Genomic DNA, 17034 nt, shown 5'->3' with positions numbered 1-17034 from the left:
AACCAGCACGTGATCTGCATTAGTCCTAAAAGGCAAATTAAAGTAGTGACGTTTATGACATTTGCATTGTGTGTATATACATATGTGTGTGCGTGTGTGTATATATGTATATATGACCTAAATGGGACCATAACACAAAAAATACCATTCCTGAATGAAAAACTGCAACAAGATGAAAAATGCGATAGGACTTTACGTCCTATCTCATTTTTCATCTTTCATCTTCATCTTTCATCTTAAATTGTTAAGCAAATTCATTAAAGTTAAAGTGAATAACGGTTAAAAATGTATATTTTCATCAGCAAACATTTAATTTTCAAACACCCAGATAATGAAAAAAAATGGGTTCACACCTCACTGTGAATTATTCTTTACATACAGATTTTTGGGGGGTTTGAAAAAGATTAAAGTTTATTTATAGAATAAAAGTAAATTATCTCAATAAATATTCTAGGTTGCAAAACTTGTTTTGGTTGATTTCAAAACATTTTGCCTTGAAATTATGAGTTTTCTTAACTTTTGTCTACAGTGAAAATGAATAAAAGGGCTTTGATGGACACACTGATCTGTACCCTTTGTGCGAATAAAGACAGACAGACAGACAGACAGACAGATAGACAGATAGATAGATAGATAGATAGATAGATAGATAGATAGATAGATAGATAGATAGATAGAAAAATACAGCCCCAATTAAGGCAAGATAGCTGAAAATGTTTGGTGAATAAAGTCTGTTGTGCTGCAGCATGTTTTAATTTTATTATGAAGTGGTACCAGCATCATTATAAATAACCTCCAGCATGATTTTGGTCTTGGCCCTCATGCGGTTCACTGCTCCGCTGGATCTCCTGCAGCTTATTGGCTTGCAAATGGTTCAGCTGCTCACAAGGTAAACAAGAGTTAAATGCAAACCAAATGTGGGCATATTCCTCCATATAGTATGTACCGTGTGCAACCCCCATCCCCCCTTTCACACACGCACACACACACACACACAGACGCACACACACTCTGTCTGTCCTTCTTTTGATAGCTTATACAAAACAACAACAAAAGGGCTCACACAGCGATGTGTTATTAGTGCTTTTATGAAAACAGTATTTTCTCCTGCACACATAATACCAACTGCCATTCACACAACACAGTCTATAAGCTTTAAAACTGCAAAGTCATACTTTACATTCACCATTTGTTACATGCTACTAAAGCCATCCTGATCATATATACTGTAATTACAGTAATCCGTGTGCAGCACCTTTCATTACTTCACCATTTTACTATCAGGGAACCTTCTTATAAGAGTATTAAATGATTCACTGCAGCTTACGGTGATTGTTGGTTGTATTAGATTGTTGCAATTAGTGTTTAACCACATTTTTTAGATCTGAATTTAGGGTTGCAGCAGCAGGCCTACAGTGTTTCACTGTATACTGTGGTTATCGTACCATGTACATGTTGGGTAGGGGAAATAATTGATTGTTGATGCATCACAATTCTGTCTAGAAAGATTATGAGTCCATGGAGAAAAGTTAATCAGAAATTTAAAACTCAGTTCTCAGCATTATGATCACTGGTAACAAGATGGGCATGGGACATGTGCATCGTGTTTATGTTCTGAGCTAGGATACTCCTTCATTGTCAAAGAAAGAAAAAGCTGAGAAAACTCATAATTTCAAGGCAACTGCCTTCACTAGATTCTTGAGTTTTGAATAAAACTCTCAAGATGTGAAATAAAATAAACAAACCCCAAAATCCTTTGTTGAGATAATTTACTACCCCACAAAAATTGTTCAGTGAGCTGTTAACCTGATTTGTCATTATTTGGGTGCTTGAAAATGAAATGGTTGCATTGAAAATATTAAATTATTAAACATTATTCACTTTTACTTCAATGAGTTTACTCAGTAATTTTAAAATACCAGAGAGGTACCAAATACCAAAGAAGAAAAGTGAATTATCTCAACAAATATTAGTTGGTAGAACTTTGAAAACCTAAGAGTTTGCGTTGGGCTCAAAACCCCAAAAAATCAACTGATGTTAGTTGCCTTGAAATTTGTGTTTTCTCAACTTTTTTGTTCCTAGAGAGTTTTTGTTTGAGTAATTTGCATCGTTTCTCTCTGAAATGGAATTAAATTTAATATTATAATATATAACAGTATTCCCCTAGCCTACATTTATAAAATTGAACAATACTGCTTCTACCGAGTTACTGTTATTTTAAAAAATGCATTAGTGTTATTAGAAAATAATAATATTTTGTGAAATCATAATACATTGTTTGTTCAAACAAAAAACCTTCTGTTTCCATTCTTTTAAGACCCATTATCTGATAAATGTGTAACACCATGATACTGTAGAACCATGACATTTTCTGAGACAGTTATTGTAACATGAAAACTTCATATCATTGCAACCCTATCTGAATGTAAGAACAAGAACAGCTGATAAAAATAATTATGCAGGCAGCTGTCAGCGAGCCAAGAAGCAAATATCCTCAAAAGTCACAAAAACACATTTTTTGACTGACTGCTGAGGCGAATACAACAACAGAAATGTTTAAGAGCATAAGTAAACATCTATCCGTAAGTTAATACTGTTTATATTTCAAGTTTGTTCATAAGTTGTGTAAATATATAGTCATTTAAAGTGCCATTGTATCTGTAGTATCACGTAAGACTAACTGAATACACTTTTGTTCAACCATTATGGACAATCAGTCCAGTCATGGTGACAATCACAAAAACATTATTGCATCTGTATTACATCACAATTAATGCTGAAACAAACTGGGTTGCACTTTATTCTACAGCACAGTTATAAAATGTAACAAGCCATATTCATCAGATTAGACAAACATTAGAACTAATGTCTTCCTTATTAGACTGTATTAGACCCTTTATGAGGTTTTATAAGAGGGTAATTACAGACACATTTCAACAAAATTGTACTGTAAACAAAAGCATATTATTTTCCACAGTCAGACTCTTTCAGACTTTTTAGCTCACAGCACAGTTCTGCTGTTATGTGTCCTACATTACTATCTAATAAAGTCCAATAGAAGTCTTGTAAAAGGGTCTAATTTCTAGTTTTTGTCTAATTTGACGCGAAGAACGGCTTGTTAAGTCTTATTCTTCATTGTCTTATTAGTCTTAATTCTGTAAAATAAAGTGTGACCATAAATTGTTAAAAAATATTCATCTTTTTTTTTAAAATCACAACCAGTCATGCTTGGGTAGCACTTGTGAGAAAGCCTCAGTTAAGCAAGTAAGAAACTATCGCCATTCTTTAAGTTTAAGCCAAATACTCGTGTGAAAATGATCAAATCAAAAATACAAAAGGACGAAATAACACAACCTCATTCTATCTGACAAATTAAGATAGTTATAACACTAAAATGAATTTTGTAACAAATGTGATATCAGTGTGTTAATGAACCACGACCCTCAGTGCCTTGTTTCCAGATCACTCACACACTCGCATAGTATCATGGATTCATTATCCAGCCTGAGGCGATTCATTTGCTAAGAGCCAACGAGCTTCTTCTTCTTCATCTCTGATAAATGACATCTTTCTCCCTGCTCTGGGAAGTGGCTCAGTGAAAATTGGACCACTTGAAGTCTGGACTGGGAGACAGTCTCTCTCCTTCTTCCAAAGCCCTTTGTTTGTCAGGAAAATGCAGCTTTCCGTCGAGCTCGGATGCGCGTCATGCTTTGCCTTTGGCCTTGGCCATACGCTCGGACACAGTTTTGACGGGAACTCCTCTGCGGGCCACTTTGATGTGGACGAAGAGTGTGGCGGGAGACAGACTGGAACCATCCGCCTTCAGTAAATGAACATGTCGATAGCCTGAGAAGAAAGAAAAGAGCGCATTTCACACATTGCAAACAGCATGGCACAGTGATGACTGATGTTATTATAATATGCACATGCTTCCTATTCATTCTTCCTTTCATTCCATACTTTTCCAGACTGAAAACTCTGGAGCACTTAGTAGATTTTTCAGGCCACATTTCTGGTTTTCTTTTCCCTTTTGGAATCATTTCCCACCAGGCTTTATATCTGAGATGTTAGGACAGCTCTCTGAAAACTTGTATTTACCCAAGTTTTCCTCCTTGTAAACACTGGACAATGATCCACAAACATTTCTGCCCAAAGATGGAGTAAACTAACCAGTGCTTCCTATACTAGCATTATTGTCTCTTAATATTTAGTTAAGATAATTATAAGAGAATTAAGAGAATATTCATTTTAATTGAATTCTGCACAACCTTGCATTTTTGACCAATGTCACGGATGCTGAAAATAACACAAGGTTTGCCATCATTATTGACATTTATCAGTGCTCTTTGTACTTTTGTATACTCGACTGAGTCTGGGCTTCAAAGGGATTTTGCATCTTTGTGGAAAACCACCCAGGTGCACTTCTTCATTTACAAATAAGCATAGTTTGTTAGAATTTTTGTATTGCCAAGCCTTTTTGGGAAGGTTACTTAGAGCACTCAGAACAGAGTGCAGTGTTATTCTCCCTGGAACAAGCTGGCTTTTTATTTTCAATCCACAGTTTTCTTGCTGAGTTTCACTGCAAAAACACCTAAAACATTGCAGCACGCATCACAGTTTTATTTTAGAAAAGCTGCTGTGAAATCAGGTGTTTTAGACCTTAACGATCCATAAAAAAGCCCACAAAATCCTGGAGAGCCTGATTATTTATTCACTGCTATAATGTTATGATTTCCTTCCTGTAGAAAAGATAGTATGCTTACTTTTGTCATAATTCTGCATAACTCATGATGATGAGGATGACGTGCAGCAAAGGGCCACAGGCAGGAGTCAAACCCATGGCTGCTGCAGAGGACTAACAACCTCAGTATGTGGGGCAAATGCTCTACCAACAGAGCTACCAGGCTTCTCATATACACTGAATTACTGCATATTTTACCTACCTGATTGTAAAAACATGGTGAATTATTGTAAATGAGAATTTGGCTTTTTGTCTCCAAACAAAAAATATTTAAAACCAGGTCTATTCCAGACTGATCAGAAGTTTTGTAATTAAACAGTCATTAAAACATGATTTTAGGCATCTGACATTAGTTTGCATAAATGGTCAAAATATACAAAAGTGTAAAAAAAAAAGTATAAAATTACAATGTTGGCTGAGGGAGATTTTCATTATATGACAGCAAGTTTTGTTAAACTATAATCCTTCTTTAAGTTTAAGCCAAATACTGTAAAAACGTTCAAATATTTCTCAAATCAAAAATGCAAAAAGGACAAAATAACACATCTTCACTCTGACAGATTAAGAGATAATCTTCACATGAGAGTGTAGACTTGTTACTTTGACAACACTGCCAGCGCCGACTGCCTCCTCCAAATGTCATAAAAATCATTCTGTTTATATAATCAATTTATTTTATTTTATTTTACTTTTAGGAAACAGAATAGGGGCGATTGTCTGGAAACACAAATATTTTTCCATACTCCTTTCTCTTTTCCAAACTAAAAAATCAAACTCTACACTTTTCCACACTGTGTCGACACGCTGTGTACAGAGGAGGGGGATCTTGATGAGTACCTGTTCGCAGGCTCGTGAACGGTAAAGTGAACTGTCCCACAAAGTCATTTTTGGCCGTGTGGTCGTGGTCCTCCACTACAAACCGCACCAGGGCCAGCTCAGGGACCTGCAGGTGGAAGCTCAGGGTGCAGTCCCATCGTGGGTTAAAGCCTGTAGAGGGCGCGCAAGAGCTGTAAATGCATCATCCAGTCCTAAACCTTTCAAACAAACTAATCATGGCGTTGGACAGGAAAGGCTCCTACAAAAACATGTCAGAGATCTGTACTGCTTAATGCTGCCATCTATTGCCTCCTCTATTTACATCATAACAAAATAAGGCAATAATGAAAAACAGCATTACATCATCACATTATTTTGCAGCAATTACAGGTTTGAATAAAAACACAGTATTATCTGCTTAAAATAGTCATGCTGTTAATAACACAAAGTTGAGGCTTTTTGTGTTTATGTTTTACGCTGAATAATGACGTCTCAGTGTTACCGTTGTTGTCGATGCGGTGTGTTTTGTCTCTTGCGTTATCAATCGCCACCCCATGAATTTCCACCCACACTTGTGGGTCCACGATGGAGCTGGCCTTCTCTGTGTTGATTTTTGGCAGCTGCTGCGCGGATATGATCTGAAAGGCAAAATGCAGTCGGTCACATTTTCGCATCAAATTCTGATGGGAAATCTATCAAAATTATATTCTAGTCAATTTCATTTGTGCAGCCTCAAATCACACATGCGCCTCCAAGGGCCTCGCAATGTGTACAGCATTCAACAGCCTCGACTTTAGGGAAAGCATACAAAGAAAAACCTCTTTATATTCCAGATGAAACGGCAGAAGAAATGTCAGGAAGAGCAACAGAGGAGGGACCCCTCTTGCAGGACAAACAGGCTAATAGATGAATGTACAGCAGACACAACCATAATAAAATGACATGGAGAAACAAAAAATACAACCAGTGTAAACATATGTGAAATATATTGATCTAAATAAATAAAGTATGTAAAAAAAATTAAAAACTCTGTCAGACTCTCACATATCATATCAAATTGTTCAGATGTTGTATTAACATGCATCCTGGGTGATCACATCACAAGTGGACAGCTCTGAGTGCAGGTGTGAACGCACTCAGGACACATTTGAGATCCGATCTTTCAGACCACATTCAGAGATGGTCTGGGCTGCATGTGACCTCATTCTTTCAGCAGAGTGAACACAAATGTGACCCGGGCCACACTGAGAGGACCGTCTACCTGAACTGCTCTACATGAGCACACTAGTAGCCCCAGACTCCCTTTTAAAAAATCACACTATTTTGAGAGTTTTTGAGCGAGAAAAAAAAGTATTAATTTTGTGTGAGGCTGTCTACAGCAAATTCTTAATCATTTAGACCTTCTTGTGAATTTGGCAAATGTTATACATTAATTTATTTCTCCCTTTGTGGAAAAAAAACATTGTGTCTCTTTATCCCAGCAGGCTAAGGTTAAAACCAATGATGCATTTTGCATACAGAGCTTAGTAAAACAATTATGGCAAATTCTTAATCATTCGTACCTTCTTGTAAGTTTGCCATTAAATGCAACACATTAAGGTATTTTTTTTCCTTCTCAAAAATATTGTATTGCAGCGAAGAGCATGCAGGAGAAAGGCTCCTGTGTACAGGGACACACACTTTTACTCTCCCTTTTCACATTTGTGATGTGAAAATATCAGATTTACACATAGAGAAAGTAAAAGTGTGCGTCATGCTTATAGTTCAGTTATAAAATCCACAGGCTGCTGACGGCGCAGATAATATAGGTAAGGTAAGTAAAATGAGACTCCTGTAGGCTGATAGAGCAGTTAAGTGTGGCAGTGAACTCAAAAAAGGAATAAATAAATGGTCAAGTGAACAGTAATGGACATTCAACTGACAAAACAGCCCAACAGTTTATTCTGTGGTCACTTGAGACACATCTGGAGATGCATCGCAGTGCCAGGTGTGAACTAAGAGCTGTCCGCTTGTGATTGGATCACGAAGGACGTATGTTAACACCAGATCTGAACAGGGCCTATGACTCATCTGAGATGGATATGAATCAACCAATCAAAACTTGTTGTATTGGAATCTGAATTGTCTTCAGTAGCCAAATAGATGGTGTTGAAGAAAAGATTCTTTCAGGTCCAAGATCTTTGGCTGGTTCCAGATGTGTTTTATTCACTGCGCAGCGGAGACGGCCTCACAACGCGGTGACATGGTGCCGTCTGCTGGAGTCAGGTTGTTTGACAGGTTATATACAGTTTTACAGGAAATCACAGGAAGTTTAGAGCACAAATTTCATCAGAAGGTTCAGGAAACAAGCTTCCTCAACTCAAATGTGAATTCCGGTGAGAGTGTATCTGAGAAACCCAAAGTGAAAGTCTGTAATTACATACAGCAATGGGTTTTTGTGATAAAGAAGGACACAGACTAAAAGGGGAGAGCAGTTGGGTGTAGGTAAGGTGTGATGTCAGGTGACAACTGGGCTCTCCTCACAATACAACAAAAGGTTCATTCACAGAGGAATGTTAATGAAAGTAAAGGATGACTCTCAGCAAAGACACTCAGATTCAGAATATACAAAGAACCGTACCAAACAAGAATAAAATAGAAAGAAATAAAATATCTTCAACCACTCAACTACGTGCCACATTCACCCTGCTTGTGACATGTGTGCACATTTGAAGGAATTAGTTTTTTCGTTGCTCTCAGTGTATAAAATAAAATATACATGAGGTGTAAGAACAAGGACAACGAGGCTCAAGACATAAATGTAAAGAGCAGACTGAACACATGAGTCGTGCACAGTAGATAGATATTGAATGTATTTACATGTAATGGATGATTATGTACAGTATGTGCATGTATACATGTCTATACAGTATATACAGTGTGCAGGATTAATAGTCACAGTGTAGTACAAGCATATATCACATGACTCCACATAACAACAGAAACTCTTTCAGCTGTTCTAGTCTCATAAAATTGTCATTTCTAACATATCAAAAGTCTCAAGAGATTCAAATTAGGGAAAATATTGAAACATACTGAAATCAATAATGTCTCAATTTCCCATCGCCACCCATGTTAAAAATTTGATACCAGGGTGTCTTGTCTGATGTCCACACAAAGGGTTCAGTGCTGTCCACAGTCACCAAGATACTGCATTTTACATGCAGCACAGTGCACGGGCAAAAGGAAATTCTGAACCCTTAGATGCATAAGTGGGTCAAAATAACCAAGTGTGTCGGTTTTCTTGTGATATTTTTGTAATGACATGTTTAAAGGCATAATGTGCAAAAATTTTCTCAGGTCACCACTCACCCGTATGGTCAGCTGGGTGGGGACGTGACCAGGGCCTCCTCCCGTGTTCTCAGGGTTAAAGTTGGACGTGGGGCTGCACAGGAAGCTCGGTTTGAGGACGTATCCGCAGCGACCGTTGGGGAGGAAACGACCCTGGTTCAGGTCCATCTGCTCCCCGGGTGTCTGGAAGTTCAGAGCCACTGCGCAGCACAGAGAGCGGAGTCAGTAACGCAGCAAAGCCCGATCGCACACGTGCCAACAGAAAACATTTCAGCGTCAGTGAACGCTGGATTACAGTCGATGAATCAGTAAAAGCTGTGACATCAGTGTGTTATGGTGTAGCAGCAATTTGCAGAAATGAGAGTCAGTGTAACATCTCTTTGGCACTTACTGACCACATAATGTTTCTCAAATGAATTGCTTTAATTTGCTGCAGTCAGAACAGCATCCTAGCTTCTAGTCTGGAGCACTAACCCATCTGGCAGCCGCCGTTCCACATTTCCTGAGGATCATAGTTGGATGATTGGAGGCGCTGGCCGGAGGGGTAGATCCGGCTCAGCTGCCTGCTGTTGTGTCTCACAAAAAGCTTCCCTGCAAATGAAAAGATAGAAAACCACATGCCATGATACACTGGAGGCTGATTATATTTTCTGTAGAATCAACTGCAGCAATGCGATGTCACAAAATCCTTTTTGACTTTCTCTCTATCATGTCAAGATGCAATTATTTCCACTGTTGTACCCGAGTCTTTGATGAGCCTGAGGGCGTCACTTTCAGAGAAGGAGGACATTTCATTTGGAGGTTTTTCAGATATGTTTTCAAACCCACAGAAGGAGACACTTCTGCAGTACACCACCAGCTCTGATAGCTCTGGGCTCAGCTTAGCAGAGACCTGGGAAGGACAAAGGGGAACATAAAAGAAAATTGGTTGATTATCTGCAAAGTTCTTCAACAGCGTCTCAGGCTTAAAGGGACAGTTTGGATTATTTGAAGTGTGTGAAGTATGAGGTATTTATCCATGGTCAGTGTATTACCTACAGTAAATGGCGGTCGACATGCCCCCACTTTGGAGAGGCAGACAAGCTTAGAAATGCTAAACTACCAGTCCAGCCCTAGGGTCAGCAGCAAAACAAATTTTAGCCACCTAAAAAGAGGCCCATCCAAAAATATTACCTTGCTGTCAGACATCCTTCTCCCACTGGAAATCACCATAAAATGTCAGTCTATCTTGCTCAGTCAGACTCCACTGGAGAAATCAGTCATTTTACCTTGCAGAACACAGGAGTTGCTGGTCTGCAGCTGCCTCGGCCGGTGAGTTTTTTGCATAATTATGTGACTTTGGTGAACTGGAACTAACCTCTAAAACACTTTAGTCACATGATAATAATAACAAACTAACTAACACATCAAGGCAGCAGTAGACCAGCAAGGCACGGAGTTCTGCAAAGTAAATATTACTGATTTCACACACGTCACACTAACTTAGCCATCTGTCTTATCACTTGTTTATGCAGTATGTCATTAGTTGTCAAGACGAGTAAAATACCACAGAGCTCAGCACAGAAACACTATTAGATGCAGAAACATGAATTATCCAGTAGCAGCACATTTTGTTGACTTCAATCACCCAATTTCCTCTAAGATATATTGGAATTGACAGGGTATGTCTCCCCGCAAGAGGAGGTGACTTGGAGGTATTACTTTCTAGAAGGGAACACTACTGGATTCACTGGCTGAAAACCCTGTCACCTCATGAATTAAATATAGATTATGACCTGAAGTATAGTATCTGTGAGGTCCCTATTCATGGGATATTTAGATAAAGGTGTTTATGATCATCCAGCGCAGCAAGGTAAAGCAGTGAAAATATTCAAAATGTAGCATACATTTAAACTAATGTTGAGTTTTTTAGGTGGGCCTTCTTTCAGATTGCTAAAATACGTTTTCCACAGCAGTACATTGCTTAGCTTCCATGCTGCAACTCCTGCTGCAAACTGAGGCCCTGTCAGCTGCAATATACTGCAGGTGATACGCTGACGATGAATAAGTGCCTCATGCAACCCCACTTCAAACTACCCCTTTAATGACAGCTCCTCCTGAACTGACCTTTGTAGGATCCTTCCTGGGTGTGTTCTTATTGCTGCTCGCTAGTTCATCGTCAGAGCTCGAGGAGAAGCTGGCACAGCTGCCATTCTTGCCCAGCTGGCTCAGATGAGGAATCTGCTTCTTCCCTTTAACCAGAATCCGCCCCTTCAGCTCCTGCAGCGAAGGTCATTGGAACAAATTACTTCATTAGAAAACCAGACAGCCAGCGGTCTTTGAGAAGAGGGTCCAGCTGTGTGTGTTGTACCTCGGGAGATGGCAGATCTTTCAGCGGCTGGCTGCTGAGCGGCCTGGTGAGCAGTTTGCTGCCCAGGATGCTGCGGAGGTGTTTGGCCATGACAGCCTGCTGCTCCACAGAACAGTGGTTCTCCAAGGACAGGATTAGAGGGTATGGGGATGCCTGCAGGGAGAATCAAAGGAAAACTCATATGCCAATTCATTAAAATGCAATTAAATCACATAATAGCAACGCAGGAGCTGTGGCACACTGTAGTGCTATAGTATGTCAAAAGAAAAATACCGCAGGGCTGCCTCAGAGCCAAGTATGCAAGAAGTGCAGCAGGCCGTGAAGTCAGGAATCTGGATTTGTTTACTGACTGAGTGCTCACTTATTTCATTAGCGGTAACACAGAGCAGCGTGCACACTGTCATAGCTGAGGATTTACACCATCAAATCAAGTTCCTCTTACCCTGAAGGCATACTGGTTGATGGTTTCAATGACCTCCTTGAAAGGAACTTTGGAGGTGAGAGTGTGGCCGTGGTAGATGACAGGTTCTCCTTTATCTCCATCCCAGCAGTCGAGCTCCACGCAGCGACAGCCCTGACACAGAGCTCTGTCAGTGAGAGACGCACGCTTAATATCACACCTCAGGACGGTCACAGCGAGCGAAGGAAAGCTCGATATCTGCATCTGAATACCTGATGTACGGCTCAGTGCTGCTGGCGCTGGTGACTTGGTCCTTGGTAAGGTACGTGTTGTGTGACGATGAGATGAAGTAGTGAGACAAAGGGCGGGTCATGTCCTGGTAGACTCTGGCGTGCTCGGGGATAACCACATCGTTTTCCTGGGACAGCATGTACATGGTGAAACCGTTCTGGGTCATGAACTGGTTCTTCTGAGCTGTAACAAACGACAAAAGTGTTTCCACAAAAGCAAAACTGTTGAGTGTTTAATTAAAGGGTTTAAATAACATATATTACAATATGGTTACGAGACATTATGTCCTGCCTTGCTCTGGAGAATTTAACAGATGTAGTCAAGGGATAATCAAATAAATTTAGAAAAATATGGGACATTTTTATGGAATTCCTGTAACATGATCAGGCTAAAATTAATGAGTAAAACTGATAAATGGAACAGCAGCACTATTGAAAAGCACTGTAACTCCTGATATATTGTTAAAAATGTTTTTTTTCTATGTATAATTTTCTTTTTAATTATTCTTTTATTTATGAATTTTTAAAATGTAAATGTATGTATATATTTGTTCTTTCAAGTGCACAACTTAAAAAAAATATAACATTGTATGTCTAGCATTTTTAGACTTTTCGTTGGGGAAATATTACATATTAGAGCTTTAAAGTGCACCATATTATTGTGCAGCAGATGACTTTCCCTCAGTGTTTAGAATAGCACATGCTTTCACATGCAGTGTTGCCAGATTGGTTTGATGTTTTCCAGCCCAAGAATTGCTCCAAATCCACCTAAACCGATTAACAAAACCGCCAAAATATTATTAATAATAAACAATAAAGATGAATTCATAAAACAACAATTTAAGTGCTCACAAGTGGGATGTAATGCAAATAGGAGGCTACAACAGAACTATAAAACTTTTTTTAATTTTTGCCCTCTGCCTTTTTGACATTTTATTTAACTTGGCCAACTGCACCAAAGTCTTGAGAGTATGCCCTCCCACACGCACACTTGCATGAACAGGGAGCGAGAGAACAACATGCAATCGCATGCAATCAAAAAGCCAAATAAATAATGATGTTGCAAGTAGTTCCTGTTATAATGAAAGTACAGTCAACTCATTTTAAACCAGCCCAAATTCTGTCCACACACCCAAGCCCATTTTAACCCACACAATGCAGCCCAACGAGACCAACTGGGCAGAAAACCACCCAACCTGGCAACACTGTTCATAGGCATAGACTAAATCAAAATCATTATTTTGTCAGGCAGCAGACAGCATCAAAAGGAACATTCACAGTGTTTATATGAAAATGTTTTGGGTTCTTCCTTCAAAGCCTTTAATGAGTGCTTTCAGGACCTACCCCAGTCATTGAGCTCATAGGTGAGTATGAGGCTCTGAGCGTGATTCAGCGAGGCGTCCTCTGCTTGGTCTCCCAGGAAGTCTCGCAGCTCAGCGGTGGCGAGCACACACCCATTACTGGAATAGTGTCTGAACACGGCGTCCAGCTCAGGCCGCCGCAGCAGCTCCCTGCAGAACTCCTCGATCTCTTTGTGATCCAGCCGGCTATCACCGGATCGGTCGCACCTCTGGAGTGCAGGGGATAGGGATGAGTTAAAAAAAGAACACAAACAATCAAACACACGCTGAGAAAGACAGACACACATCAAACACAGCATGCTTTTATTTTGGGAGTGCTTCACATTCCCTGTGGGGAAAGCATCTTCATAATAATTCAAGCCAGCTGTGCAAGCTCACATTAAAAATACGGTTCTCTGAGGAGGGTCAGTATTGGAAATTGCATCAGGAAGGAGCATAAAACCCAACAATTCAGCTGTAATAGAGAGCTGAGGGATATAGCAGGCAGTAATCCCCCCCAATAAAGAAATAACTGGCTCTTGATTTGTTGTGGGAGGGGATAAAGATGTGGAGGGACTTGCTGCTGGCTTGGTAATTGAACACAGACTCTGGGCTGTCACAGTAAACTGAGAGCTATGAATCACATCTGCTGACCGTAACCAGAGGTTATTTTACAGGTGCTTAAAAAAACACACAAACTGTACACGTGTCGCCCCTGACCTTGAATAATGAGCGGGCGTACTGCTCACTCAGGTCAATGTTGATCATCTGGAGCAGCCGTTTGACCTCGTCGTAGGTCATCTTGCCGTCCTGGTTCTGATCTGCTCGTCGCAGGTAGCCTCGGATCCAAGTGTAGAGAGTTAAGGAATAAAACCTAAAGACTAGAGTCAAACAGTTTACCACAGTCTTTGGATTCATAATGTGACACTTTAGATTGGATTCTGCTTCCTGATGTGGATGTTGTTGTGAAGGAGGGGTGTACTACGAAGCACAATCAATGGGTTAGATCACTTATGCTGAACTCATAACCTGGTCCAGAGCAGGATATGGTAAAAGTTTCGGATTAAAGCCATGATCAGACCGTACAAGTTTGACAGTGAGAGGCATCTTTTTTTCCAGTTGTTTTCTATAAGTAGGAAGCATTTCGTGCGCTGCTAATGCACTTCAGGTGCACATTTTGGATGCTTGGAGCACATTGTTTTCTTGCAGGAGCACTCTGAACACCTCGCTTTAAAACTTCAACTGACAGAAGAATGTTTTTGTCCGTATTGAAAATGTAATGGACCCACACATCTTCATTTTTGTACTTAATGTCGGAAAGTTTACAGATGCTAGTAAATAATAATCATGCAGAACAGATAAGTGGTGGCTGTTGCTGGATAGTCAGAGCTGTGCAACTTTACCAAATGCAGTTACATTGAATTTAACAGAAAACAGCAGCCAGGAGACAAATTAGTGTCCTCCCTCAGGTAAGTTGTTATCATTCATATAAACTGCACTAATAACTGAAAACATACAGCTCACGGTTTGTGTCACGCTGGCTCACTTTCACCGTCTTGGCCAAGCTGCCTGTAATTTCTCTTCTTTCTGACGGTGTCACACACTGTTTGAAACTACCTCCTGCTAACCAAAATATAAAGGTACGGATCTGAGTTTACTGCACGGCAAATGCAGAAGAGAAAAGGCTGGATAGCTGAGTCAGTGGTTGTCTAGCAACAATAATAAAAAAAGGCACCGCACTGCTGTTTTTGCAATCTGACAGATGTACCCCGTCTGATCGGATCTTAAATCGGCTGTAAAAAGTGTCTCTTTTTAATTAATTATTTTCCTGATGATGTTCTTTATGAGTGATATAGATTCTTAGCTGAGGAGAGGTGTTACATGAGCAGAGCTGCAAACTGTGTGCATCACGTTGTCATGAAAACCTCAGTTGGTGATGCAGAAAATCATTTTTTGAATGTTTCCTTCAGGTCATATTAACACTTTAAATGTCACGCAGCAGATTATCCGTACACGAACAGAATGAAGAAGCAGCTACAGACACTTTGGATGACTGTTGATGTTTTTATACTTGGCCCTGATTTGCTGCCAAGTCTGTTTTACACTGCTGATGTTGCAGCTCAGAACACCGATTAGATAAATTGGTAAGTCTATCCTATTCATCACAGAAAATATTTAATAAATAAGATCAAACTCACTTTGATTTGAGCAAAAACTGAAGTGATTTCCACTTCACTTCTTCACTGTGGGACAGTTTCAGACCCAGTATCATGTTTAAATATGCTATATTAAAGCCACCACAAGGAACAGTAGTTTCCACACTATAATAACCACACAATATAACATCAAAAATCCAATTATCCCAATAAAAAAATCCTCCTGCTTCTTTTTAACTGCTTTAACAGACTACTCACTGTAACTTTGTCTGGAAAAAGTCAACAAGGCTTGTTTCATAACTTTTGTAACCAGTTAAAAACTCCCTGTAGTAGCTTTAAGTTTAATTGTTTAACATGCAGTTGTCAAGTTAGAAATAAATGGCAGGCAAGAGCACACTGAGTCGATTAACAATCCTCTGCCGTCATTCCTCTTACCTTATTTAAAGCAACAGTGCTGCTTTTTGATGTAATCTATTTTTTGTTTTGTATAGTTCCTCATTGTAACAACTTATTCTTTGTGAGTGAGGTAGGCAGCACATGAACGGTCCACTTTGTGCAGAAGAAGCGTCAAATGACGCATCAACCACCGATGCTAAATTTTACCGTAGACAGAAAGCAGTTCCTACATTGAACAGCTCGCAACAAGGTCTGTGGATTATCTTGAGTAACCAGGTCACAATATCTGAAAAGAGTCTTTTCTGTTGAGATTTTCTAATGTATTGTTTGGGCCCTTTAAGCACCATAAGCTCAGTGCCATTTAGCCTGATTATATTCGAGAGGAGGCAGACATCTCTAGGGCCGATATCTCCAAAACTCTACAATTCACACCAAAACAATCTACACAGATAGATGATTTTGCCTGGGTGAGTTGTCCCTTTAAATTATGAACACCATTTAAACATTAACTTTTAGTTGTTTTTGAGAAAAGAGCGTCTGTCAGATGAATGTAATGTGACAACATAAAAGAGTCGATAGCAACAAAAGCCTTATTTTAGTTTGTTGTCACCTGCCTTCAAGAGGAAGCCCACACATGCACCAGATAAATATCACCTAGACTACTAAACATCTACAGTATGAAACATGATAAACAATACGTGCATAAACAAGATAATTTCCCTGATGATATATAATAACAGAGAAGCATTATCCACTACCCGATACCTACCCTCATATTATCCTCTGGCTATAAGGGATTGTAATTAGCCGTGATAGTTGGACTATATTTAGACAGGGCTTTTTTATCTAGTCATTACTGCTCACCTTAGTTATGCTGTGGGTGTGGGATGGCACATGTGACAGCAGAGTCAGTCACCATAGCAGTGCTGCCTCAGCCACACTATATTTATTCTAGCATATTGGAAATTGGGCAGGATATTGGTCCAGCTTTTCCTTCTGAGTCATGCTGGCTACGTGCTCCTTCAAGGCGCGGAGCCCTCGCACCCAGCGCTTGGCCTCGTCCTCGCATGAGCACAGCAGGTCCAGGCTCTTCCTGGTTCCCCTGAAGACCACTGTGAAGCACTGGCTGTCCGACACCGACCCCGACAGCCGCTTCAGCGCCTCAGACTGGCAGCCTTCACGCACGCACTCCACTTCTGTCACTGCGACTGAGGG

General features: G+C 39.9%; 1 protein-coding gene across 1 annotated transcript in view; it reads right to left on the bottom strand.

Moving 5' to 3' along the window:
• Positions 1–3115: 3115 nt before the first annotated feature.
• LOC146309253 (1-phosphatidylinositol 4,5-bisphosphate phosphodiesterase delta-3-A-like) overlaps positions 3116–17034 on the bottom strand; it is a 33374-nt gene continuing 19455 nt past the window's right edge. Inside the window, exons 3-15 of the mRNA XM_084743638.1 lie at positions 16799–17027; positions 13988–14117; positions 13272–13497; positions 11910–12111; positions 11680–11824; positions 11238–11390; positions 10994–11146; positions 9629–9779; positions 9362–9478; positions 8909–9087; positions 6060–6195; positions 5579–5728; positions 3116–3846 (exon numbers count right to left, since the gene is read on the bottom strand). Of these exons, the coding sequence (XP_084599764.1) occupies positions 3704–3846; positions 5579–5728; positions 6060–6195; positions 8909–9087; positions 9362–9478; positions 9629–9779; positions 10994–11146; positions 11238–11390; positions 11680–11824; positions 11910–12111; positions 13272–13497; positions 13988–14117; positions 16799–17027 (2114 nt within the window). The 3' untranslated portion in view covers positions 3116–3703. The remainder of the gene's footprint in view (positions 3847–5578; positions 5729–6059; positions 6196–8908; positions 9088–9361; positions 9479–9628; positions 9780–10993; positions 11147–11237; positions 11391–11679; positions 11825–11909; positions 12112–13271; positions 13498–13987; positions 14118–16798; positions 17028–17034) is intronic.

Source organism: Lutjanus erythropterus, chromosome 19 (genome assembly GCF_056507025.1).
Source record: "Lutjanus erythropterus isolate fLutEry1 chromosome 19, fLutEry1.hap2, whole genome shotgun sequence".
NCBI lineage: Eukaryota > Metazoa > Chordata > Actinopteri > Lutjaniformes > Lutjanidae > Lutjanus > Lutjanus erythropterus.
The sequence above is the reverse complement of the archived record's forward strand: the minus strand, read 5'-3'. Positions and strand labels throughout refer to the sequence as shown.